Source organism: Microtus pennsylvanicus, chromosome 21 (assembly GCF_037038515.1).
Source record: "Microtus pennsylvanicus isolate mMicPen1 chromosome 21, mMicPen1.hap1, whole genome shotgun sequence".
Taxonomy (NCBI): Eukaryota; Metazoa; Chordata; class Mammalia; order Rodentia; family Cricetidae; genus Microtus; species Microtus pennsylvanicus.
The window spans coordinates 31,400,530-31,427,116 of NC_134599.1; the positions used below are offsets into that span (position 1 = coordinate 31,400,530).

General features: G+C 44.4%; 1 protein-coding gene across 6 annotated transcripts in view; it reads left to right on the plus strand.

Moving 5' to 3' along the window:
* Window positions 1–26,587, plus strand: part of Mta3 (metastasis associated 1 family member 3) — a 121,848-nt gene that overhangs the window by 19,601 nt on the left and 75,660 nt on the right. For all 6 annotated transcript variants that reach the window (XM_075955655.1, XM_075955652.1, XM_075955649.1 and 3 more), the window contains exons 4-6: window positions 9,659–9,785; window positions 23,087–23,150; window positions 24,647–24,764. In XM_075955655.1, the coding sequence (XP_075811770.1) occupies window positions 9,659–9,785; window positions 23,087–23,150; window positions 24,647–24,764 (309 nt within the window). The remainder of the gene's footprint in view (window positions 1–9,658; window positions 9,786–23,086; window positions 23,151–24,646; window positions 24,765–26,587) is intronic.

Here is a 26,587-nt window from a genome sequence, read left to right on the forward strand (position 1 = left end):
TGAACTTCTGATCCTCCTGCCCCCACCTATTTTCCTTCCTTCCTTCCTTCCTTCCTTCCTTCCTTCCTTCCTTCCTTCCTTCCTTCCTTCCTTCCTTCCTTCCTTCCTTGAGACAAGACCTCTCTATGTAGCCTTGTCTGTCCTGGAACTCACTATGTAAGCCAGGCTGGCCTCAAACTCATGGAGATCCTCCTGTCTCTGCCCCCAGAATACTGGGGTTATAGGTGTTATAGAGTTACCATGCTCTGCAGGCTTTTGAACCTTCATCCTTAAGCTAGCACAAGTAGGCCGGACCATGCTACTGCAGCTGGGTTGTGTGAAGGCCGAGGGAACTAGCTGTCCTCAATTTGCACGGGACTAGAGGCTGCGTACATGAGGTGACTGAGATGTGGCACCAAACCCAGGGTTTTGTCAGCTCAGGATAGGGTGCAGGGAGGGCAGGGGTCAGCCTCCTACCCCTTTCCTTCCAGGCTGTGGTTCACACAGGCGTCCAGGGCCCCTCCGCTGCTCTTTCAGCTATGCTGGCACCTCCACCTTGCTTCAGCAGCTCCTCTCTGTGTCCTAGCACCCGCTCTTCTGGGAAGTGTGTTCCAAGCTCTTTCCTGGAACCCGAAATGATAGCCACAAGAAGGCAAACTTTCCTGTATAGTTTCTTAATTTATTTTTATTTATTTATCTTTTGAGGTCAGGTAGAAGAGAGGATGTGACTTCCATGGAAACACATGGCATGGTTGATGCTTAGATTTATAACCACTCTTTAATCCCAGCACTTGGGAGGCAGAGGCAGGCGGATCTCTGTGAGTTCGAGACCAGCCTGGTCTACAAGAGCTAGTTCCAGGACAGGCTCCAAAACCACAGAGAAACCCTGTCTCGAAAAACCAAAAAAAAAAAAAAAAAAAAAAGATTTATAACCACTCAAGTCTCTGACGAGCTTTTCTTTTCTTTCTTTCTTTCTTTCTTTCTTTTTTTCTTTCTTTCTTTCTTTCTATCAAAACAGGACTTTTTTTAAAAAAAAAATTAAAATGTGATGTTTTTGGAGAATTTCACACACGATTATACTATTTACATCATTTTCACCCCTTCCTCTTGCTTACCCAACTCCCTCTCAAATTCATGGCCTTTTAAAAAAAATTATTGTTTTTTGCACAAACATACACACACCCCCTACTAAGTCCACTTTGTGTACATGTGTTTAGGGCCAACTTCTTGTGACTGGGAAAATTACCAGGGGTTTTCCTTAGAAAAAGCTGTTTCTCCCTCAGCAGCCATTGATTTCCTGCAGTTCTTCATCTTGGAATGGGTTGATCTTAAAATTTACGCCATCTGCTGGGTATAGTGGTACATGCCTTTATTTCTAGCATTTGAGAGGCAGAGGTAGGGGGATCTCTGTGAGTTTGAGGCCAGCCTGGCCTACATAATATCAGAACAGCCAGGGCTACATAGAGAGACCCTATTTCAAAAAACAGAGCAAAACCAAAAATTTCCCCCTTCCACTTGTGCAGGCAGCCATATTGCTGAGCGGTCACGGGTGCAGCACCCCTGTCCCCAGAAGACACCACCTTGCAGCAGTTGTCCAGGTCCTCCGGCACTTACAGCATCCTTCTCTGTGCTGTGCATCTCTCTGGAATGGCCTCTGCTGCTGCAAAATGAAAGTCCGCTGAGGGACAAGAGCTGCACGCAGGGGTACAGGGATAAGGACTGAGTGTGGCTGGAGGCTGTGCTATTGTAGGAAGGTGGTTCTAGTGAGTTCTCCTCCACGGTCCATGCCCTCTCCAGCCATGGGTTCCTGACTAGGTTCACAGTACCAGACATGAGTTTCCTCGTTCTCAGCAGGCCTGAAGTCCAATTGGACAGCTGTTGGCCACTATTGGGGATATCTTATGAGGCCAGCCATGTGGCTTGAAAGCTTTACAGCTGGGTAGGGCTGTTGGCTGCCTTTCTCTCTTGGCAGTTTGCATAGCATCTCCCAATACTATGGGAGCTAGTACCCGGGAGGAGGCATCAAAGTCAGAGCACCTATCATCCTCCAAGTCATGTGACCAGAGTGTGTGTTGTCTTCAGCCATGGGTCTGAAGATCTGGGAGGCAACCAAGGGCAATATCAATGACCTGTATTTGGAGGGGGCCTCTTGGACTCTGCTGAATGTCTATGGCTCCTGGGGAGTATTATCACCCTTTAATAATAAAACTATATAGTATGTACACACACGCACACACACACGATGGAGGTATTACTAAGTAAGCTTGTGAAAAAATAGGTTTTTTTCAAACATCCTAGTGTTATGTATTTCTCCCCCCTCTTCTTCTGTATTACCCTCTTCCTCCCTCTTAAGTTCTTTTTTAAAATATTAATTTGTTTATTTGTATGTTTGTTCATGTGTGACGCTCAGGACAGCTTTGTAGGTTTGGAAATTGTAGTCCTGACGGCCTGGAATTCACTATGACTGGTCTTGAACTCACCGAGGTCTTTCCTGCCTCTGTCTCTAGAGTAGTGGGCTTTCTGGCATGTGGAACCACAGTGTGGGGGTTTGAATAGAATGGCCTCCTTAAACCCCTGTGTTGGGGTGCTTGGCCCATAGTGAGTGGCACTATTAGGAGATGTGGCCTTGTTGGGGGAAGTGCGTCACCGTGGGGGTGGGCTTGAAGGACTCATATATGCTCAAGCTACATCCAGTGTATAGACAGTTCTCTGCATGGTACCTGTGAATCAAGGTATGGAACTCTCAGCTCCTCCAGCACCATGTCTAACTGATGCTGCTTCCCGCCATGATGTACTAAACCTCTGAAACTGTAAGCCAGTGACATTTAAATGTTTTCATTTATAAGAGTTGCCATGGTCATGGTGTCTCTTCACAGCAATAGAAATCCTAACTAAGACATATAGCTAGACTTTTTCTTTCTTTTTTTTTATAAGTGATTTTTTAAAAATATTTATTTATTTATTATGTATACAATATTCTTTCTGCGTGTATGCCTGAAGGTCAGCAGAGGGCACCAGACCTCATTTCAGATGGTTGTGAGCCACCATATGGTTGCTGGGAATTGAACTCAGGACCTTTGGAAGAGCAGGCAATGCTCTTAACTGCTGAGCCATCTCTCCAGCCCAGACTTTTTCTTTTTTTTTTCTTTTTGGTTTTTGTTCTGAGAAGAAATGTCCAGCTGTGCCCAGGGAAGACAGTGTTGATAGTAAATTCAGGAGTAGGATGCTCTGGGAGGATGGTGCTGATAACGAGCTGGGAGTTGGATGAGATGGTGGCGGTGAGCTTCTGTCATCTTGACACAAACCTACAGTTATCTGAGATGAGGGAACCATAACTGAGAAAAGCCTTGATTAAATTTTGCTGACTTCACATTTTCTTGATTAATGATTGATGGGAGAAGTCCCAGCTTTCTGTAGTCAGTGCCAACCCTGGTGTAAGAAAGAGGCTGAGCCAGCCATGGAGAGCATGCCTCCATGACCTCTGTTTTAGTCCCTGCCTCCAGGTCCCTGCCCTGTGTGAGTTCCTGACTTCCCTCAGTGGTGTGGTCCGATTTGAGCCTTGTAAACTGAGGTAGACGCTTTCCTCTCGAAGTTGCTGTGGTCATGGCGTTCTCTCACCGCACTAAAAACCCCAACCAAAACACTTCTAGTTCTTTTATTTTGTTTCTTAAGTTTCACAGTTTATAGCAGCGGAAAGTTGCATGGTGCATGCTAAGTCTACAGAATTCCAGATGGACTTTGATATATGATAAGATTGGGTAGCCTTTGCCAGATGCAGTTTTCTTTGAATAAATGTAAAACAGAAATAGCTTAAATTCTTGATGGGATCCTAGCTCGCTAGAGAACAGCTGATGAGTCATGGTCGCTCACTGTGTGAAAGGAACATTTCGGAGACAGGCTTAGGCTTCCTAAAGCTGGGGAGAAACATAGTTGTGCTCCAGGCGAGGGTTGTTTTCCTGCTTGACTTTCTGCGCATTGGCTGTTGTTTCCCACTTCCCTTGGAGGGGTCTGTGAGGTCAGGAAAACGTTCAGAGTGGCACTAAACTGGCACCCACCTGCTTGCCAGTCCTCCCTGCATGTGCTCCAGAGTTCTGAAGAGACTGGATTGCGTGTGAGACCTTCATTCTCCTTGCTAGTGGGTTGTGTACTTGCTGTTTGTTAAAAAAAAAAATTGTTGGCAGAACATGGTGGCGTGTGCCTTTAATCCCAGCACTTGGGTGGCAGAGGCAGAAAAATCTCTGAGTTTGAGGCCAGCCTGGTCTACAGAGTGAGTTCTAGGGTAACTAACCATGGCTACAGAGAGAAACCCTGTCTGGAAAAACAAACAAACAAGCCAAAAATTGGGGGCTGGAGAGATGGCTCTGAGGGAGGTTAAGAACACATACTGCTCTTGTAGAGGACCCACGTTGGGCAATTCGTAAGCACCTGTAATTCAGCTCCAGGGGGACCTGATGCCTCTGATTTCCAGGAGTACCTGCGAGTGCATTCAACAAGGCCACTCCCTAAGCATTCAAATATGTGAGCCTGTGAGGGTCATCCTTTTTCAAACCATCGAAATCACACTCTATCTTTTTTGAGACGGGGTCTCCTGGAAGCTGGTGCTCATGGACCGGGCTGGACAGCTTTCTGGAAAGCTGCAGGCATATGCCTGCTTGTGGTTCCAGTTTCTCTTCCTTCCCTCTTCCTTCTTTCCTTTCTTTCTTTATTATACATTTAGCACACAACTTTAATATGAGGTCCAATTTATCTACTTGTTTTTCTTGTTTATGCTTTTGCATATAGTAACTATAAGATACCACTTCCTGGTCTAAAAGGTCATGGGGATACCTGTTTTATTTTGAATCTTAGCTCTTACGGTTAGCCTTTGTGTGTGTGTGTTTTGTTTTTCATTTCATTTCATTTTATTTTATTTTTTAAATATTTATTTATTTATTATGCATACAATATTCTGTCTGTGTGTATGTCTGCAGGCCAGAAGAGGGCACCAGATGGTTGTGAGCCACCATGTGGTTGCTGGGAATTGAACTCAGGACCTTTGGAAGAGCAGGCAGTGCTCTTAACCACTGAGCCATCTCTCCAGCCCTTGTTTTTCATTTTAGTGTGTAGTTTGAGATGTGGGAGTTGCCTTGCATGAAATCAGTGGATTGTATGTTCAGGGTCTCCGCTGTTGCTGTCCCCTGCTCTCCCATGTGTCCGCACCAATGCCTGTCCCACAGTCCATATGGCTGGAGGGTTGAGATGTACCTTAAGTTCATTCTTACTCAAGATTATTTTAGCTACTCTAGGTCTATAAATGCCTGTATGATTAATCAGATCTGTATTAATTTTAATGAAAAAGGCAGTTGGAATTCTGTTAGGAATGGGGTAGATCAACCTGAGAATTTACTGCCTTTTCAAGCCATTTTAGCTCTTCCAAACAGTGAGCGTGGGTTGTTTCTTAGTTGATTTGGTCTTTGGCAGTGTTGTTTTTAGGGTACAAGTGCTGACATTTGTTAAATGTATTATTATCATTGCTGTTTCTTTGTGGTTTTGAGACAGGGTCTTACCATGTACCCCCGGCTAGCCTCAAACTCATTGGGTAGTGAACTTGCATGACCTTCCTCCTGTTTGTTGTGTTGGGATTGCAGGGTATGCTTCCATGCTTCTGTGGTTACACTGTACTTTATAGCTCTTAGAACTTTTCAACCAGTACCATTAGTTGTATAAAAAAATAAAATTTAAGACTGTCAAGATTGCTCAATGGGGAAAATACTTGCCACACAAGCAGGCGGATGACCTGAGCTTGTTCCCCAGATCCCACGGTGAAAGGAGAAAACCGGCTCTCTAGAGTTGCCTTCCGACCTCCGCGCGCTCCCTGTGGCATACACTCCCATACTCTTACACACATGCCTTATTTTTTATTAAAATTATTTTATGTGTATGAGTGTTTTGCTCATGTATGCCTGGACTTGCTTGGTGCCCGTGGAGGCCAGAAGAGGGCATTACATTAGATCTCCTGGAACTGACATTACAGATGGCTTTGAAACATCATATGGGTGCTGAGGATCAAATCTGGGTCTTCTGGAAGAGCAGGCAGTGCTCTTAACTACTGAACCATCTTTCTAGTTCTTCAGGTACAGGAAGGAAGGGAGGGAGGGAGGGAGGGAGGGAGAGAGGGAGAGAGGGAGAGAGGGAGAGAGGGAGAAAGAGAGGGAAGGAGGGAGGGAGAAAGAGAGGGAAGGAGAGAGGGAGAGAGGGAGGGAGGGAGGAAACAAGCCGAGTGTGGTGGCGCACACCTTTAATCCCAGTCAGTACTCAGGAGGCAGAAGCAGGTGGATCTCTGTGAGTTTGAGGCCAGCCTGGGTTACAAAGCGAGTTCCAGGACAGCCAAAGCTACACAGCGAGACCCTGTCTAAAAAAACAGAACCAAAAATGCCCAAACCAAAACAACAAAAAAGGGTGAGGTTTGCTGTTGTTGCTGTGATATGTATTGGTGCTTTTTGCTCTGCAGGGCACCGTTAGAGTTCAGTCAGCCATATCTTCTGGAGCAACAGTTTATCAAACTCCAGTTAGGCAAAGAGCATAATTCTGTATGTGGTGTTTGCTGTGCTGATAGTGCCAATGCAGCAACAACTTTATCCATCTCCCCTGGTGAGACGGGGATGGCTCCTTTAGGGCTGTGCTTCTCCTGTGTACGGCTTCAGAAAGAACATTCAGGGAGCTTGGTTTGAGCGTGGCGGGACTCCACTTTCTTTTATTCCTCTGATACTGTGTGTGTGTGTGTGTGTGTGAGATTGTGTGTTCCCATGACCACATCTGCATGTATATGGATGTCAGAGGACAACTTGGAGGAGTCGCTCTTCTCCTCCCACTACATGGGGCCCAGGGATTGGAACTCAGGTCGTCAGGCTTTGTGATGTATGCCTTTATCTGCTGAGCCAACCTGCCTGCTCCTAGGCGAGGCTTTGAGAACCAGTCAGTTTTCCAGGCTTGTTTTCAATTCGGATTTTTAAAATCTGAAATTAGGGAAGATGACAGGCCCTCTTGCAATTGAAAAAGAGTTGTGGGAATTTTGTTTGATACAATGCCTTCTATGGTCCCGGGCCCTGAAATAAGAATTGTGACAGTTAGATTTGCTGCTGTCTGTATGGCTCCTCTGGTCTCATGATAAAGGGTTCAGTGTGAAGCCAGATGTTCCAGGTCACTCGAGAGTTGTGCTTCCTGCGTGAAGAGCAGCCAGCCCTCTTCCTCTTTCCTGCAGCCTCCCTCTGAGTCGCTGCACTCCTGCTATTTCCCATAGCCACACAGTCTGATCCAGGTGAGGCTGCAAGGGACCAGGGAGCCTCCAGAGGCATTATAGTTTTTAAAAGTTGTGTAGCTCAAATTAATCAGAATTTTGTCTGTAAATGATATTGCTGTCCCTTTTCTCTTTAAAGATGTTAAATGTAATGTTGAAAAAAGATCATGTAGCCAGGTGTGGTAGACACACACCATAATCTCAGGTCTCAGGAGAGGAAGGCCAGAGGATGGTTAGTGTGCTGGCTAGTATTTTGTCGACTTGACACAAGCTAAAGACATAAGACTGGCCTTTGGGCAAGTCTGTCAGGCATTTTCTTAATTATGATTGATTTGGGAGGGAACAACCCTTGTAGGGGATGCCACTGCTGGGCAGATGGTTGGGGTTATAAAAGAAAGTTGTATAAGAAAGCAGGCTGTTGGGCAGTGGCGCACACCTTTAATCTCAGCACTTGGGAGGAGGCAGACACAGGCGGATCTCTGTGTGTTTGAGGTTAGCCTGGTCTACAAGAGCTAGTTCCGGGACAGGCTCCAAAGCTACAGAGAAACCCTGTCTCAAGAAAACAAAAACAAAAAACACAAACAAACAAAAACCAAAAGGAAAGCAGGCTGAGCAAGCCATAAGGAGCAAGCCATAAGGAGCACCCTTCAGTTTCTTCTGCTTCAGCTTCTGTCTCCAGCTTCCCGCCCTGACTGGCCTTCTGATGCACTGTCACCTCGAAGTGTGGTACAATAAGCCCTTTCCTCCCCTGAGCTGCCTTTGCTCAGTGCTGTCCCAGCAGTAGAAAAACACCGGAGGTGGCGAGTGTGAGGCCAGCTTGTTACTCGGCTAGTGTGCCCCAAAATCAGAACAAGACACCACGTAGAACCTTGTTGCTTCATTTTTGCTGCCAGCCTTGCTTCTCGGTGGCCACGGCCAGGAGTCATTTCTCAGTCTCACTGAGTAGCTCCTGGAATAGCACCTGCCTTACTCCTAACAAACGCTGATTGAGTGGATGGGAAGACCTCTTTGCTCGTGCACTGGAGAACTGACTACAATTCTAGTGTTGATCATTTGCTCTCCTCTTGGGAGACATTGCACCACCATCTTAACACAAGCTCAGCAGGAACCAGTAGCTTCTAGTCCAGCTTCTTGTGTTGTCACTTTTAAACAAATGAAGTGTGTGGAGGTGCTGGAGGTTCGCTCCTCGATGGAAGGGACAGGTTTCCAGTGGCAACCTCCTTCCTGCTGCAGAGAGGAAAGACAGAAAAGATGGCTAGCTTCCTTTTTTTTCTTTTTTTCCCTCCGTGATGTTGGTCTTCATAGGTTTTTGCTTTTGTTATGGAAATAGAGTCTAAACGTGAACTCCAGCCTCCTGCATCAGTCTCTGGTATTACAAGTGTGTTTCCCCCCTGCAAACGTGATTTGGTTTATAGTATTCATACAAGACAAAAAAGGGTGTAAGTATTATAGGTCTGATTCCTGTACACACAGGGGTAGGGATGAGGCCCTCCAATACTGGTTTTGTTTTTTTGAGACAGTTTCCTTAGAGCCTGTGATGCCCTCTCTGATCTGTATGCTTTCATCTCTGAGTGCTGGGGTTTCGGTGTACACCTCCATGTGGGGCCTGTGCAGTCCCGGTACCAATCCCAGGGCTTTCTTTGTTCGGCACTTTGTTTTGAGATCGGCCCTGACTCTGTTGCCCTCGCTAGCTCAGAACTCCCCGTCTCCTGAGTGTTGAGATTTCAGGCTATGCTACTGCCGTTCACAGCTGAGCTCTTCGCTGCACTTTTAATGTTACTTATTATTTGGAAGAAATGCCTTTGTGTGTATCTGTGTGCACACATGTGTGTTTTCAGGTGTGTCTGACGGTTCTTGGGTGTCCTCTTCCATTATTCTCTGTCTGGTCCTTTAAGGAAAACCCCAGCAGCCCCCTATCTTCATTCTCCGAAGCGGGGCTACAAGTGTTTGTAAGGACACTGGCTTGTTATGCGGGTTCTGGAATCCTAACCGTGGTCTTTGATCGTGCAGCAAGTGCTCTCGACCACTGAGCCGTCCATCCAGCCACTGTTGGCTCACTAGCTCACTCGCTTGCTTATTATTTGTTTTAAGACAGGTCTCACTGTGGGGTTTGAATTAGTCATCCTCCTGCCTCAGCCTCCAAAGTGCTGGGATCCCAGGTGTATGCCACCATGTCCGGTTCTGCCATTTTCACAATGTTTTTTTTCTTCTTTCTTGGCGGCCTTGAGAGCTTGGTTTTAGGGTTGGGATTGCAATGAAAAGTTTAATGTGACGTTCAGAAGTGATTACTGTGAAGAAATTATCAGATGGAATACGAATTTGACCTGCCAGTTCACTCTATTTTAATAGCCCAAGAGGCAGCATGGGTTGTAACAATGGATTCTTTGGATTTTGTTTGTGTAGAAGAAACAGAGGAAGAAACGGAGATGACGGTTGAGGCTGACTTGACTGAGAAGCAGAAGCATCAGTTGAAACATAGGGAGCTCTTTCTGTCCCGCCAGTATGAATCTCTTCCTGCAACGCATATCAGGTGAGACCTTTAGAAGTTTCCCTAACTTCCCTAAGTGCCCAGAAACACTGTGACCAAAGCCCAGACCAAAGCCTTCTTGAAAGCCCTTCAAAAACTCTCTTCAAGATCTTGCTCAGCTTGGCATCCTGCAGACTTCATGGGTATGATCTTGGAATTTATGGTGTGCATTAACATACAGAGGTTCTGGCAGGTTCCACAGTGACGAGGCGTCTTCTCGTTGCCTCATCACTAACAGTTTATCTGAGTGTGTTAGCATCACACACAGCAATGTCTAGCAGATACCCTTTGGGAAGTGCTTCTTCAGATCCCTGCAAATGATACAATGAGAATATAAGGCCAGAACACAAGAACAGGGTTTGGTTTGCAGACACACGACTCTAGCCCTCGTAGGATGTATGGCTTTTTATTTTCTTGTGAGTATCGCTGGGATGAAAACCCAATGCTGGCATCAGCTCTGTGCATTTGCTTGGTTTAAAACTCTAACTGACGCGTTTTTGTTAGAAATTGAAGCCTCACTTGTGCTAGGCAAGTGCTCTGCAACTGAACTGGGCTCATGACCTTTGTCCTGGGCACTGGTGGGATCCAGTCCTTGCTTTATAATCTGGAGGACGCGAATAATTGTGAGATTATTTTATTTCGGATTTTATTAGTATTTCTTTATTCTATATAATAATGGTTTTTGTTATGAAATTGTCATACATTATTTTTTACCTGTGCATATTTTTTTTTGAGATAAGATCTCTTATAGCCCAAACTGGTCTTAAATTGCCAGGTAGCTGAGGCTGGCCTTCAACTCCTGATCTTCCTGCATTGACCCTTCAGGTAGTAGGGATTATAGGTATGCATCACTGTACCCAACTGACATTTTCTTAAAGATGTACATAACTAAAAAGTCATAGGCTATGATTATTTAGCTGGAAGAAGCTAGGATATAAAGATTCATTTGAGCTCAAGAAGTTGTGGTCATAGATTCTTGTTAGATCTGACAAATGGTTTAAAGAATATATCCAAAACACACAGCGTATTTTTAATTTACCCTTCTGATAGCTTGGAATCTGTTTACAAGTAATGTTGGTTTTCTTTAACAGATTGCTTGGAATGGAAAAATGGTGTTTTTCATCTTCCATAAGGCCTGAGAGAGTGTATTTTAATATAATTATCAAGACACTTATGCAATGGCTTTACCTAGTGACGATGCTTTGAATTATGTCGAAGAGACATTTATGCCTTTTCCTGTGTGTTTTCTGGGTTGAGAGAAAGGAGAGTGAAGTCTTGCTTTCTCCTCTATGGCTCCCATTTGCAAATGCTTGAAGGCGGTTGAAGCAGTCGCTAGCAAGACACAGAGCCTAGCTGAGCAGCCCACATGCTGATTTAGAACAAGGGCTCGGGAAAGTGGTCTTGACATTTTCCGGTGTTGAAGCCCTGCCCTATCTGCCTCTGCTTTAAAAGGAGAAAATTGCCGAAGCCCCATTGTTCTTTGGCAGCTATAGGGGCAATTTGGTGAATACTGACTTTTTGTTCTCAGAGACACCATCAAGTGCCCAGAATTTCCTCCCTACTGAATGGAACTTGGGGAAAGCCTGACTGAGGTGTTCTCGAGCCCTCGAGGAGGTGAACTTTAGTGCTCACTTGCTGTAAGCCTCCGTGTGTGGCTCAGAAGCAACGCTTTGTTCCCTCTCACTCCAGCAGAAATGAGAGAGACAGTGAGACCTGGGCTTGTTCTGAGCAGACTGGCATGGAGCATGAGCAGTGAGCATCCATCCGGTGCATTTTCAGGGGTGCAGGAGCAGGGCAGAGGCAGTACCCTTCACTCATCTGCTGTGGCTTGGGACTTTAATAAAAGATTTTACGGTGCACATAAAGCACAACGATTTATTGTCATGCCAACAGTATTGTTTATCTTGCTGCATTAAGCCATTTTATGTGTGCATTTGAAGGTTTTCATACATGTAGTAAATACTGCATGCTCTTTCAGTGATCATCCTGTGATTCATGAGCAGTCCTTCATTCGTCTCTAAAAGACAGAAATGTTCTAAGTTTGAGGAAGGCAACACAGTTACAGTTGGAGGGGCTGATGTGCTCATTGCTACTTGCCTCATTTCTAAGTGTATCCCTCTTTCTGCTCTGTGGCAGTAATCAGTTTTACAAATGGCCTGGGCTTATATGTGCTTCGTGTTCTAACAGCTATTGGGCTTTTTATGCTAGGGCTGCTTTTCAAGTATTTAATCCTCACAGTGACTCTCTAAGTAGATCTGTTATTATCCCTGTTTACTGATGAGGGGGCCAAAAGCACAAAAACAATTACGATCTTGCCTAAATCTCCCACTTCTTAAATTGCACGTTTAGATATTGTCTGACTCCGAACTGCAGATATTCAGCTTCACTAATGACTCATGCACAGCTAGCGCCAGAAAAACATCAGGCACAATGAGAGCTCTGAAGTCACCTGTTGAGTAGGTAGGCTTTCTGAATGTCAGCCTCATAGAATTCTTCTATAGATTCAAGTCAGTTGGGTAGATCTAAAATTAAAGCTATTTAAGCGTGTAAGCTGGATTATTATTCCAAAAGATAATGTTACAATGCTAGCTGCATGTAGAAAGCAGGAAATAGCCCTCTTCCCCTGGTTTATGGTTGTGTCTGGCCTGAGCATCCCCACATCTCCGATGCACTAAGCCGAGCCTTTCAACAGCTGTTAATTACAGCACTGGTACATGTAACGATTCCATCTCTTCCCGGCCTGTGGCACAGCTAGTCATAATTAAAAAGAGCTAATTCTTTCCATCTCTACAGCCCTAAGATCTGGACCACAGCCTTTAAAATTAGGCTTCAGTGTGCCTTACAAAACTTGCCTTAGATGCTGGTGTTGTTGGTCCCAGTGTGTCCTCTAGTAACAGGTTTTGGATCTGCATATTTGTTCTCCAGGCGTCTCTTGTGGCAAAGCATGAACAGTCATGGAGACATCTATATATCCGTGCTAGTGGACTTTGCCCTAGTTTATGGGCCCGTCTTCCTCATGTTTAGCTCTGGCTGTGCTGGGCGTCGTACTCAGTGTCATTGGTGGTGGTGGTGTCATCCCCTCATCTCCCCACCCCCAGTTCTGGGGCTGGATCCAGGGTCCTGTGTATCTTCAGTCCAACTGTGCTTTTTATTTTTATTATTTTAAAAAATAATTATTGAACTTTGTTTGCTTCAAGAAAGTTTTACTCTGTAGAGCGGGCTGGCCTGGAACTCCTGTCAGTCCTGATCTCGGCTTCCCTAGTGCTGGGATTACTGCCATGACCACCACTTGCTTGCTCAGCTATGGGTTTTTATTATAGCTATTATTATTTAAACTATTCTTTACACTTATTTATTGATTTGTGTCTGGGCCTGTGGGCATGTGCATGCCACAGTATATGTATGGAGGTGACTTGTGAAAGTCGGTAGCTTATTTTTCCATATAGGTCCTGCGCATCGAACTGAGGCCGGGATCAAGCTCAGGCTGTTCCCTTTAGCTAGTGGCAAATGCCTTTCTTTATCTTCTGAGCCATATTGCTTTCTTAAAGGGGCCAGAGAAGCTATTTCAAACCTAAATTTGGTGACGGTAGTAGTAGGGTAAGTTTTGAAGGCCAGGTGTTCAGTCTCTGCCTCACAGGTAGCCTGAGACTCTTTGGAACAGTTGTCAGGTTAGCACACCAGAATCCAGACGACGCCATCCCCGTCGCTGTCGCCATGCAGAAGAATGGCTAAACCACCATCTGTAGAAGGCGTCTTTGTCTAAGGCTGCCATGTGGCGGCTCCAAATGAGGAGTTGTCTGTCTTAATTCAGTTCTGAGAGTCTCTTGAACAACTGTTAAAATCTTGCACCTTATGTAAAATTTGCCTAAATAGTTCTGTTTAGACTCCAACTTAGGCTGCAAGATCTCAGGTCAGCGTCTCGGTGTCTTTCCTCCCCTCGGGAGAGCTGTACACAAGGCCCTTCAGAATTAGAAACTTCCACAGAGTCTGCTTTAATTTTTATTCTTTTGTTTTTGTTTTTTTTTTGAGACAGGGTTTCTCTGTGTAACAGCCCTGACTGGCCTGGAACCAGGCTGGCCTCAAATTTACAGAGATTCACCTGCTTTTGCCTCCCAGGTCCTGGGATTAAAGGCGTGCACCACCACTGCCCAGCCTTAGTTTTATTCTTGGAGATAAAAGTTTATTAAGATAAATAAATAAATACATAAAAGATAATCTTTTCATTTACAATTGACCTTACATAGAATTTGAGATTGAGAGCAATTGGAATTGAATTTTATTTAAATGTCACTAGAATTGGAATTAAAGATTGGGTGTGTGAGAGACAGGCTGCTCAGGACGTTGGGGTGGTAAACGACTTGCTTAGAGTCAATGCCAAACTTCTACATGGCCCACAAGGCAGAGGACTGGATGGGGGGGTGCCTCTATAGACTGCTGTCAAGCACAGTCACCTTGAGCATTTTTCAGCCACCGTGCTGGGAGAAATGAAACGCGTCAGGCCAGCGAGAGGTCTCTGTGGGCGGGCTTACTGCAGCCTTTATGTTGTGTCTGGTGTTTGTGAGGGTGAGGACACTGGTGTCAGGATGTGTCTAACTTTCTTCTTACAGACAGCCTTGCATAGCTCAGGCCACCCTAGAACTACTGTCTAGTCCAGACTGACCTCAGCTATGTGCCAGAGCAGGGCAGTCCAGGTTAAGCAGGGAGCAGATAGGGTCTCTGAGCTGCAGGGTCCACCTGCAGGGCTGTAATGAGTTGCTCCACCATTGCTCATGCCCCCCAAGTGCTGGGATTTAGAACATCGAGCCTGGCTTTCATAAGTGAACATTCATTATCTATTATGATATCATAAATTATGTATCATATTTCACCTATATTCTGTACGTACTTGTATGCGTGTTCATGTGGGTTCCAGAGGTCAACTGTGGACATTGTTCTTCAGGTGTTGTCTACCTTTTGAAAAATATTTGTTTACTTTTTTACTATTTTGTGTGTGCATTTTGGGATAGGGGTTGCATCTAGCATGTGTGGAATGATGGCAGAGATTTACTTGTTTACTATTTCGTGTGTACATTGGGTTGGCAGAGACTAAAAAAGTGGTTCAAACCCTCCTCTTGCCTGGAGTCAGAGGCAGCCATGAAGCCCCGTGGCTGCTAAGAATGGAGATCAGTTGTTCTTAGCCAGTGACCCTCTCTATGGGCTATTCCATGTTTTCTGAGGCAGGGACTCTCACTGGGGCCTCATGTTTATTGATGAGGCTAGGCTGCCTGCTGTGAGGCCTGAAGATCTGCCTGCCTCCACTTCCCAACCGCTAGGATTACAAATCTTAGCTACCATGCCCTCCCCCTTTTTTCTCTTTGTTTTTGTTTTTTTGAGACAGAGTCTCCCTTTGTAGCCCTGACTGTCCTGGAACTAGCTCTGTAGACCAGGCTGGTCTTGAACTCATAGAGATCCTCCTGCCTCTGCCTCCCGAGTGCATGTGTGTTGCCATGCCATGCTCTCTTTTATTTTCTTTTTCTTTTTTAAAGTGTTTTATAACGAAACAGGGAGTACAGATAAGTTTACTTTTGCTTATTGAAGTGTGATGTTTTCTTGAGAGAAATAGCCATAGGATTGTTTGAATTATGAACGAAACTGGCAGTTTCATGGTACATTACCATTGGAAGATGAAGCCTAGCTGTTTAGATGCATTTGACTGACTTGAAAATGAAGAGTACCTGTTACACAAATCTCTAGTTGTCAGTTGTTTGCCAATGTGCATAACAAGCCATCACATACAATAATGTATGCTTTTATATATCAGTTATATTTCACTGAAGGAGAGAGATTATTTGTCTCTTTTTTTAAAAAAGATTTATTTATTTATTATGTATACAACATTCTGCCTCGATGTATGCACGCCAGAGGAGGCCAGATCGCAGTACAGATGGTTGTGAGCCACCATGTGGTTGCTGGGACTTGAACTCAGGACCTCCGGAAGAACAGCCAGTGCTCTTAACCTCTCAGCCATCTCTCCAGCCCCCAAATATTTGTCTCTTAAGTTAGAAATTGAATATACTTGCAAAAATATCAAACAATATTATTTTTCTTTGGGGGACTGTATGGATGGCATTTAGCCCTGGCTGGCACAGTATTCATTTTGTAGCCTAGACTGACCTTAGACTCAAGTAATTCTTCTCCCTCAGATTCCTGAGTGCTGGAATTGATGTGTGCCACCCCACCTTGAAAAATAATACTTTTTATTAATTTGAAAAATATACTCATATTCTTCTCAGTGTTAGTTTCTAACGTGGTAAGTTTTTGACAGATATAACTCACGTAAGCAGAAGGTCTTTGCATTGTCAATAATTTTTAGAGCTGTAAATTGAAATGTAAGGTCAAAAAGTTTGAGAGCCATTAGTTGCTCTTGGAAAATAATGAAACAATAGAATGTGTGTTGCTTATATTAGATATTAAGATAATTGTACAAATCATAATAATTAAGATAAGGGAGTCTCTGCTAGTCAGCTTTTGTGAGTTTGACACAAACTAGACTTACCTGGGAAGAGGAAAATTCAATCAGGAATTGCCTCTGTCATACTGGCCTGTGAGCATGTCAATGGGCTTTTTCTTGATTCATGATTGATGTGGGAGGGTCTAGCCTACTGTGGGTAAGCTATTCCTGGGCAGATGGTCCCTGATGGTGTAGCTGAGCCAGCCAAGTAGGCAGTGCTCTCCTGTTGTCTCTGCTTCCATTCTTGCCTCCAGGTTCCTGCCTGTAGTTCAAGGTTCCCTCTATGATGGACTATGAATTATAAGATGAATTAAACCCTTTCCTCTTGTTTTTTGGTTGTGATGTTTATCACAGCAACAGAAAACAAGCAAAACAGGGTCATAGTAAGTAGATTGAAAAAATAGATCAACAAAACAAAATAAAATAGCAGAGTCAGGGGCTGATGTCATCTATAATTCCAGCACTTGGATAGCATTTGGGGGTGAGGCAAAGATCGCAAGTTTGAGGTGAGCCTTATGCAGTAAGACCTATTTAAAAAACAAAACAAAACGAAAGAACTGGAACAAACTCATATATACAATGTAGTTTGATTTCTGGTACAAGTGGCATGGCCATAAGATGGGGTGGTATTGCTAAGGCCATTGGTGGTCATGGGGGAAAGAGTATTTCTCCTTTCTTTCTCTGTTTCCTTGGTGTTGGGGTAGCAGGCTGAAGAAACTTGTGTCTGTTTTGCTGCTTCCCTGTGGTGAATACTTTTTGCAGTGTTTCTCTTTACCTGATATTTCTGTATTGGTGCTTAGATTTTTGATATGGCTGGAAGAGGGTAGGGAAGGATATATATCTCTCAGGTAGGCACGTTTTCTCTTGGAATATATGCTGTGCCTACTGATCCTTCTCAAGTAGTGCCATTCCCCGATGACTAAGCATTCAAATGGATGAACTTATGGGGACCACCATTTTCAAACTACCACATTCTACCCCCTGGCCCCCATAAGCTTGTAACAGTATCATAAAGCAAAAATACAATCAGCCCAACTTCAAAGGTCCCCATAATCGATCACAGTCTCAACACTGTTTAAAAGTCCAAAGTTCAAAGTCTCTTCTAACACTATGGCAATCTCTTAACTGCAACCTCTGATAAACTAAAAAATCAGATCACATACTTCCAACATTCAATAGCACAGAATATGAATTACCATTGCAAAAGGGAGGAAAGGGAGCATAGTGAGGAAATGCTGGGCCAAAGCTCATCCAAAACCCAGCAGAGCAACTCCCAAGTTCTGCGTCTCTAAGTCTAATGTCAGCGTACTCTTCAGACCTTTACTTCCCGCTGACCGCAACACTCTTTTCTCTGGTGGGTTGGCTCCACACCCAGTCTCCCCTTTTCTTGGCAGATGTCCCATAACTCTGGCACTTCCAACATCTTGGTGTCCACTGACATCCAAGCTTCACCTTCACAGCTTCATGAATGAACTCTCTGGGCTTCCATGCAGAGTCACCCCTAGCACATGTCTGGCTTCAGAGGCTTGGCCACACAGATTTCATACCCTTTCCTGTCTACGTGACGCTAAAGCCAGAACCTTGTGGCCAAAGCTGCCAAGCTCTGCTGCTTGATGGGGTTTGAACTTGATCCTGCTGTTCAGTTACAATCACACCAGCTTTCTGATGTTGATAGTTTCCTTCACTGTTTAGGCTTTCCTTTAGTTCCTTTTTATAAATTTATAGTTGGATGGGGTCTTGCCCCGAGGTCACCACTCCCTTTATTCCGTTTAGCCTCAGGCTTTTCTCTGAACTTTTCATCCCCTTGAGCAATGATCTTGGCTCCTTTATACTTCCTGGTGCTCCTCTCAAACTGTATATTTTGTATTTATTCTTGCCCCACGTGTTCCCTTTCGTTGGAGATCTGCATAAGAGTGACCACTAGTGACCAATACTACAGTCAATACTAGGCTGTCCTGAACTCTTCTCTGCCAATGCCATTAATCCAAAATTCTTCGATTTAGCCTCAGACAGATTTTTAGGATAAGGTTAAAAAGCAACCACACTCTGCCAAAATATCACAAAAATGATCTCTAGGTCACTTGCAATATTTTTCCTTTTTGAAACTTCTTGATCTGGGCCCCCACAGTTCAAGTTGCCCTCAGCACTATCTTTCATGCTCCCACTGGGATAACCTACTAAGCCTCACTTAAAACATTCAATCTCTTTTCTAGTCCAAAGTCCCAAAGCCTTCCAACAAACAGCATGGTTAGGCCTTTCTCAGCAATGCCCCAGTCCCTGGTACCAAGCTATGTCTTAGTCACTGTTCTTTAGCTGTGAGGAGACACCATGACCAAGATAACTCTTTTTTTTTTCTGTTTGTTTGTTTTTGTTTTTCGAGACAGCGTTTCTCTGTGGCTTTGGAGCCTGTCCTGGGACTAGCACTTGTAGACCAGGCTGGCTTTGAACGCACAGAGATCCACCTGCCTCTGCCTCCCAAGTGCTGGGATTAAAGGCGTGCGCCACCACCGCTCAGCTGGTAACTCTTACAAAAGAAAGCATTTAATTGGTGACTTGCTTAGTTTCAAAGGTTTAGCCTGTTAACATCCATGGTGGCAGGTAGTTTGTGTTGGAAAAGTAGCTAAGTCCTATTTCCTGATCCTTAGGCAAAGAGAGAGAGGAGGGTGGGGAGGAAGCATTAACAGAGAGACAGAGATGAGATCCTGGTCCTGGCTTGGGCCTTTGACACCTCAAAGTCCACTCTCAGTGACACACTTCTTCCTACAAGGCCACACCTCCTAATCCTTCTCAACCAGTGCCACTCCCTGATGTCTGAGATTCAAGTAGATGAGCCTGTGGGGCCATGCCCATTTTAGCCACCACGTGCTGTTTGGTTCTCTGCTTTTGGGTGTGACTGGCCATCACTGCTGTCTAGAACCATTGGTAGACAGCAGTATGAAGGTGGTGATCTAAAACTATACACTTCCTTGTTTGTAAAGTGATTGGGAAAGTTCTATGAAGAAAAACTTCCTTTTGTTAAGTATTTGATTATGTTGGCATTTCAACAAAATTCAATTACTTTTATGATTAGAAAATTAAAATGAACGCTGGCTCATCTTATTCAAACTCAGATGAAGTTTAAGTTAAACAATGGTATTTTTCTATAAAAATAATTTTAGCATGACAAAGTTACTTAGTGCACTTAGTTCTGCTCTTAGCATTGTCATAGAATGAGGACTTGAAGGAAATCCAGTGAGAGAGGAAGCCCTGCCGTAGCTTACATATTGAAGTTCCCACTCCAGACTTCCCTTCCCCAGGCCTTGCAGGGCCTCCTGCATACTAAGCAGGTGTTCTAGTACAGGTTTATCCCCAGTCCCTAGAATGCTTTTCAAAAAGAATTTTAAAAATCTTTTCATATAACATATTTGGATCATACATATTTTGATCATATTCTTTCCCAACTCCTCCCAGATCCTCCCCATCTCCCTACACACCCAATTTTATGTTTTCTCTCTTCCTCCCTCCCTCCCTCCCTTCCTCCCTCCCTCCCTCCCTCCCTTCCTCCCTCCCTCCCTCCCTCCCTCTCTCTCGGAAATAAACAGGAAAAGCAACAACAAAAAACACAAAAATAAGAGCAGACAAACTTAAAAAAAAAATCAATGAAACAAAAAAAAAAGTTCATCAAAAAAAACCCAAAAATAAACAGCCAGACAAAACAAAGCAAAAGCAAAACAAAACATTAAAGAAAAAACCATGGAATCTGTTTTGTGTTGGCCAACTCCTCCTGGGAATGGGGTCTGCTCTGGATTGCGGTTGATAAGCTGAGCCACATTCTATTTGGGAAAACGGTTACTGGATTTTCTCTTTCCTAGCAGGCAGCAATTGTAAAGTTGGCTAGGGGCAGGACCCCTTGTCTACTCCCCTTTCTCAGTGCTGGGATTGTGTCTGGTTTGAACCTGTGCAGGTCTTGTCAGTCTCTGAGAGTTGGTGTAAACATCAGTCCTACCGTGTCTGGAAGATGCAGCTTTCTTATAGTCCTCCACCAGCTATGGCTCTTCCAGTCAAGGGCACAGCCGTGAGGAAGGCTGATGTGCACAGCCCCGAAGCACTGATGACTGCGTTGAACATCTGTGTCTGGGTGCAGCACAGTCTGCTCTGTGCATCGTTCCCTGTCCTGACGTGCTGTGTGTGCCGCTGTCTGGGTTTCCCTGCTGTTCCCATGATGTAGCTGTCGTCTGTCCTGGAGAGTACTGTCTTCACATCCTTACTTTGGGACTTCCAGTTCCTCTGATGAACGGGAGGCAGGCCAAGATGAGGGCTTTCCTTCCGAGTCCTCTTTGGCAGTTTCTTTCCATACTTGTCACCAAGTCTGTGTTCTTCACATGCCACTGCCACAGTGAACTTCCCCAAACACGGCTTATTTACTAGGTTGTTCCCTCTTATTTACTAAATCCATTGACCTTAAATTCAGACTTCACCCTTCATTTTTGACTTTTTAATTCCTGAATTCACTTACTCAAGTGGGTGTTGAGGTATCTACCGGTTGTTGTTCTTACACGGTGTATGTCACCCAGAGTAGCCTTGAACTCCTTAGGTAGCCAAGGAGGACTGTGGACTTTCATTCATCCTGCCTTTACCTCCCAGGTGATGGGACTCCAGGCAGGCACCGCCTCTCCTGGTTTCTGAAGTGCTGGAGACCAAACACAGTGCTCATGAAAGGCAAGGACTCTTTCAGCTGGGCTGTATCTGCAGATTCCCAAATCACCTTCTTTTAATTTTTTGCTCGTTCACATTTGTTAAAGTGTCACAACAGAAAATAAGTACGTGATTAGAAATGTATAGAAGTATCCAGACTATGTCTCTTCTTTGCCCCATTTTTTATAATCTAAAAACCTACAAAATCATATTCTTCTCTGCATAGCCCTGGCTGTCCTGGAACTCACTCTATAGACCAGGCTGGTCTTGAACTCACAAAGGTCCGCCTGCCTCTACCACTGAGTGCTGGGATTAAAGGCGTGCGCCACCACTGCCCAGCCAAAATCACATTCTGTACTTGTACAAGCATTCTAAAATGTTTGGTTTCAAGACCCAGTTACTAAAACCATGATTTATTACCCCCCACTTGTAAAATGGCGTCTCTCAATGAAGGCTAGCCCCACACAGAACATTAATATTCCTTGATAGTTTTGTTTGTCATAATTGGGTACTGCTGTCATCCAGGGGTAAAGGTTTCAGTTGCTCCTAGCCCAGCAACAAAGACTCACCTATTCCCAAATGTCAGTCAAGGTGCCAAGTCCAAGAAACCTGATATAGAATTTGCAGCTTTGTGTGTGTATCTGTCCTGTCTGTCTGTCTGTCTGTCTGTCTGATATGTGATTTATAGTATTTACACACACCTGTGCAGTTTACCTGCTTGGGATCCTTCTTTTAGCTTTACCTTATTTTTTTTAAATCACACACACACACACACACACACACACACGCACGCACGCACGCACGCACGCACGCACGCACGCACCCTACCTCCAAGGCAGTCATGTACTTAATTCCCATTCTCTAGTCACTTTCAGTTCCTCTACAAGTGGCTTCTACACGCCATTCTTGCCATTCTTTTCTGTTCTCTTCCTTTGTTTCTGGGGCAGGGTTTCGCACAGTGGCCTGGTGCATTGTTGCTGTGATAAAGCACCGCATCCAAGACAGCTTACAGAAGAAAGAATTTGTGTGAGCTGTGGCTCCAGAGGGATGGGATCCACCACATCAGGGAGGCAGGTGTGGTAGCAGGGGCGGGAAGCTGAGAGTTCTCATCCACAATTGCAAATGGGCAACAGGGAGATCCGAAAGCCTGCCCCCAGTGGTGAGTTCCCAACAGCGAGGCTGTTTATCCAAGCCTCCCCAAACAGCGCCACCAGCTGAGATCCCACTATCCAGATGCCCAAGCCTGGGGGGGGGAGGGGGGGGACACATTTCCTTTTCAAACCAACACGCCCAGAGAGGTCTGGAATGCACTACGAAGCTCAGGCTTTAAGAGTGCTAGGATTGCAAGTGTGAGCTACTGTTCCTGGTTCAAACAAGCAAATTTTAGGGAACTTTTGAAAAACAAAGAAAGAAAAAAAAAAGGCCCCCTCCTCCAGGATCTTAGAAAATGGTCTCTTAAAATTTTTAAAGTTGTTTCTGGGTAGTGGTGGTGCATAACTTTAATCCCAGCATTTGGGAGGCAGAGACAGGAGGATCCCTGAGTTTGAGGCCAGCCTGGCTTACAGGACAGCTAGGACTGATAACACAGAGAAACATTTCAAAAAAATATGAAAAAAATGAAAGAAAGGAAGAGAGAGAGAGAGAGAGAAAACTAACCTTTTGAGCAATTCCCAGTAAAGGTCAGTTAGTTACATCCTTATGTGAATCCATTATTTCCAAGTGTTCGTTCAGGTCACCGCCTGAGTCTATTATTTTATGTGCTGGGCTGTATGGGGATCGACTGAAGACCTCTTGTGCGTGATATCTCAGTGCTTTTATAGGTCGAGAATCTCGCTGTTACTCTGAAGCTTTCATTGAGTTCTTTTTTATTGAATGATTAGGAAGCGCCTTTAAAGTGTCTGTTGTAATGACTTGCTGTCTGGTAACACAGCTGGAGCTGACTGGCCTCTGTAAATGCCTATAAATGAAGCTTTATTGTACAGGTTCCCCAGTCCAGGGCTGCAGAGCTGGTCTGGAGAGTTTCAGTTCATCCCTCACTGCCATCTAGACCTTCATCAACCCTGAGAGTCTGGATATCCCTAGCCTGTGTAACAATCACTGTGAATGTAATGCCCATCGTGTGGTCTTTTCTTTTAAACAGGGGGAAATGCAGTGTTGCCCTGCTGAATGAGACAGAGTCGGTGTTGTCGTACCTTGATAAAGAGGTAATTTGCAGTCGCTTTCACTTAGTGCTTTCTCCCCATTACTTCACACGAAGGCCATACCCTGAACTCTTTTCCTTTGTGCCTGAGTGTTACTGTGCTATCCTGGCAGGATGGCATCGGCTGGAGTGCCTTTGGCAATTGCATTGTCCTGGCTGAAGGCAGAATTAGCAAAAGTGGCATCTCTTTGTCAGTTCCAACAAGAGGCTTACAGCCCAGGATGCAGATGAGGATTTTCATCCCTGGTTTTCATTCCTTCATCCCGTGGTCTGTTTTTGAATAAATGCCTCACTCTCTAGTGGCTCTGCAGACTTCATAAGAACAGGCGGCCAGGCCACTGTGCTTATTAACTCTAGGGCACTGGAGCCTTTTGTTTGTTTTTAAAAACTAACCTATTATTAGTGTATGTGTGTGTGCCTGCCCACATGTACATATATGTGACGGGAGAGGGGCGGACACAGATGCCATTGTATGTATATGGCGGTCAGAGGACAGCTTGGTGGGGATATTTCTCTCCTTTTACCTTTTTATGTGGGTTCCAGGGATCAAACTCAGGTTGTTAACCTTGGGCTGTAAGCACCTTTACCCTCTGAGCCATCTTGCTGGGCCTCCTGGGCTTTTGAAAGAATCAATGGAATGCTTAATGTGTAGGTTGGTGGTAATCGTGTGTTTAGTTATGCTGTGTCTGCCATTGTACACATAACTGTGCATTACAATTATAATAATAATTAAACGGGATTTGTATAGTGATATTAACAAACCACATATAAAAGGGCATGGAGCTGGCTCAGTGGTTACGAGCACTTAATGTTCTAGCGAATTCCTGGACTTAATTCTCAGCACCTGCATGGTAGTGTACAACCCTCTGGAACTCCAGTTCCAGGGGATCTGGTACCCTTCCCAGCCTCTGTGGCTCCAGGTATGCATGTGATGCACATACAGGCAAACACTGGTAAACAAATGTTTTTTAAAAACTACATATAAGTTCTACTCTTGTATATTCAGTCAATATGTGGGGTTTTGTTTCTTAGACAGTCTCACTATGTGTCCACCTGCCTCTGTCTCGTGAGTGCTGGGACTAAAGATGTGGGCCACCAAGCTCCAGCTTCATTTTGTTTTTGAAGTGGGGTTTTTCTGTGTAGCTCAGACTTGTCTGAAAATATCTGTCTGTCTCAGCCTCCCTGCTAGCCTTTCCGGCTAGCCTCTCAGAACTCTCTTTAGAGTAGTTAATGACTTTCTTTTATATTAAAGCAAATTGTAGAATTTTATATTATTCTTAAAGTTATTTGTTTTGGCTCTATGTAATTCTGTGCTATTGTACATGATGACGGTATTGCCATGTTCTCCTTGAAGATTTATTAATTTGTTCACTAAAATGAAATTTTATATATTCAAAAGTTAAGGTTATAATTTTCATTTCTGTGATATTAATTTTATTGCTTTATAAAATGTAGAAGTATTCAGTTTACTTAGGTGGTTTTTGTCATTTTTTTTTTCAGGATACCTTCTTTTACTCCTTGGTGTATGACCCTTCAGTGAAAACATTATTAGCCGACAAAGGGGAAATCAGAGTGGGACCAAAGTACCAGGCCGACATTCCAGACATGCTACCAGAAGGTGCGTGCTTTGGCTTCAAGTCCTGGGAAATGGTGTCTTACAACATGAAGGTTCTTGTCCTCGGGGAAGAGGTGTAGTGGAGAGTTCAACAGTTTGAACCTTCTAATTTTAGAAACATAGCAAGCCTCAGAGAATAATCTACTTGCTCGTTTACCCCTTCATAACTTCACGTTTGTTTGTTTTCGTGGATGTGGTTTGTTTGATTTGTTTGTGTGTGTTCCATGTGTGTGAGTGTGTGTGTTCCACACGTGTGTGTGTGTGTGTGAGTGTGTGTGTGTGTTCCACACATGTATGTGTATGACTATGGGGTGCACTAGGCCAGGGGTCAGCATTAGGTAGGGTCAGGGTCTTTCACTGAGCTGGAGCCTACTGATTTCACTGGACCTCACCCCTCTGGAGGACCAGGACCTGATGTATACTAGGCAACACTCTATCAACTGAGCTCTATTTCCAGACCTCTGTCTTGAGATTTGTAAATGACTTTAAGCTATCTAGCTCAGCAGGCAATGGAACCTAGTAAGCAGTTACATTTTGGTGAGAATTTGACCGATCTGTATAGCCAAGAGGTTCACTGTTAAAGAGTTTAAAAAATCTTTTATTAGATTTATCTTTATATGTATGCATGGATCATGTGTCACATGTGTGTGGTTGCCTGAGGGGTCCAGGAGAAGGCATAGGGTCCCCTGGAACTGGAGTTACTGGTGGTTTTGTGAGCTGTTTAATATAGATACTGGGAACTGACTGGGGTCCTGAAAGGACAGGAAGTGTCTCCTCTGCCCCGAAGGATCATAACGAAGCAGATCTTTGTAGAGGGATGTGATTTTTGCTTGGCTTGTTTTTAAAGTTACTGTGGTTGGCTTTATTTTAATTTATCTTTTACTTAAAACACCACATTTGTAGATTTTTAGAGTAGTGGTTCTCAACCTGTGGGTTGCAACCATTTTAGGGGTCTAACAACCCTTTCATAGAGGTTGCCTAAGATCATCTGCATATCATATATTTACATTATGATTCATAATAATAACCAAAAAGCAGCAATGAAATAATTTTAAGATTGGGGGTCACCACAACATGAGGAACTGTACTAAAGGGTCGCAGCATTCGGAAGGTTAAGAACCACTGTTTTAAAGAATACTGCTCTTTAAAATTTTTGTTACATTTTTATTTAGGGTGTGTTTGCATGTGTGTGCATGTGTATACATGCCAAATCTGTGTGCGGAGGTCAGAGAACAATTTCTGCCTTGCACATCCTGGGGGTTCAAATTCAGGTTGTCAGGCTTGGAGGCATGTGCTGTCCTGGGTGCTTTTGTGTGTCTGCTTGACACAAGCTAGACTCATCAGAGGAAAGGGCCTCAGGTGAGGAAATGCCTCCCTCAGATCCAACTGTAAGGCCTTTTCTCAATTAGCAATCATGAGGGAGGGCCCAGTCCACTGTGGGTGGTACCACCCCTGGACTGGGTTCTGTAAGAAGATGGGTTGAGCAAGCCACGGGAAACAAGCCAGTAAGCAGTACCCCTCCACGGCCTCGGCATCAGCTCCTGCCTCCAGGTTCCTGCCCTATTTGAGTTTCTGTCCTGACTTCCTTCAGTGATGAACAGCAATGCAGAAGTGTAAACCAAACAAACGCTTTTCTCCCCAACTTGCAGCATGGTGTTTCATTGCAGCAATAGAAACCCTAACTGAGACATGTGCCTTCATCTGCTGAGCCATCTCACTGGCCTAACATGACATTTTAGAAATATCAAAATCAAGAAGTCTTTTGGATTCTTCTTGGGACCTATGGCATGTTCCCGGTGTTCTTCTCATTGTAACTGAGCAGTCAA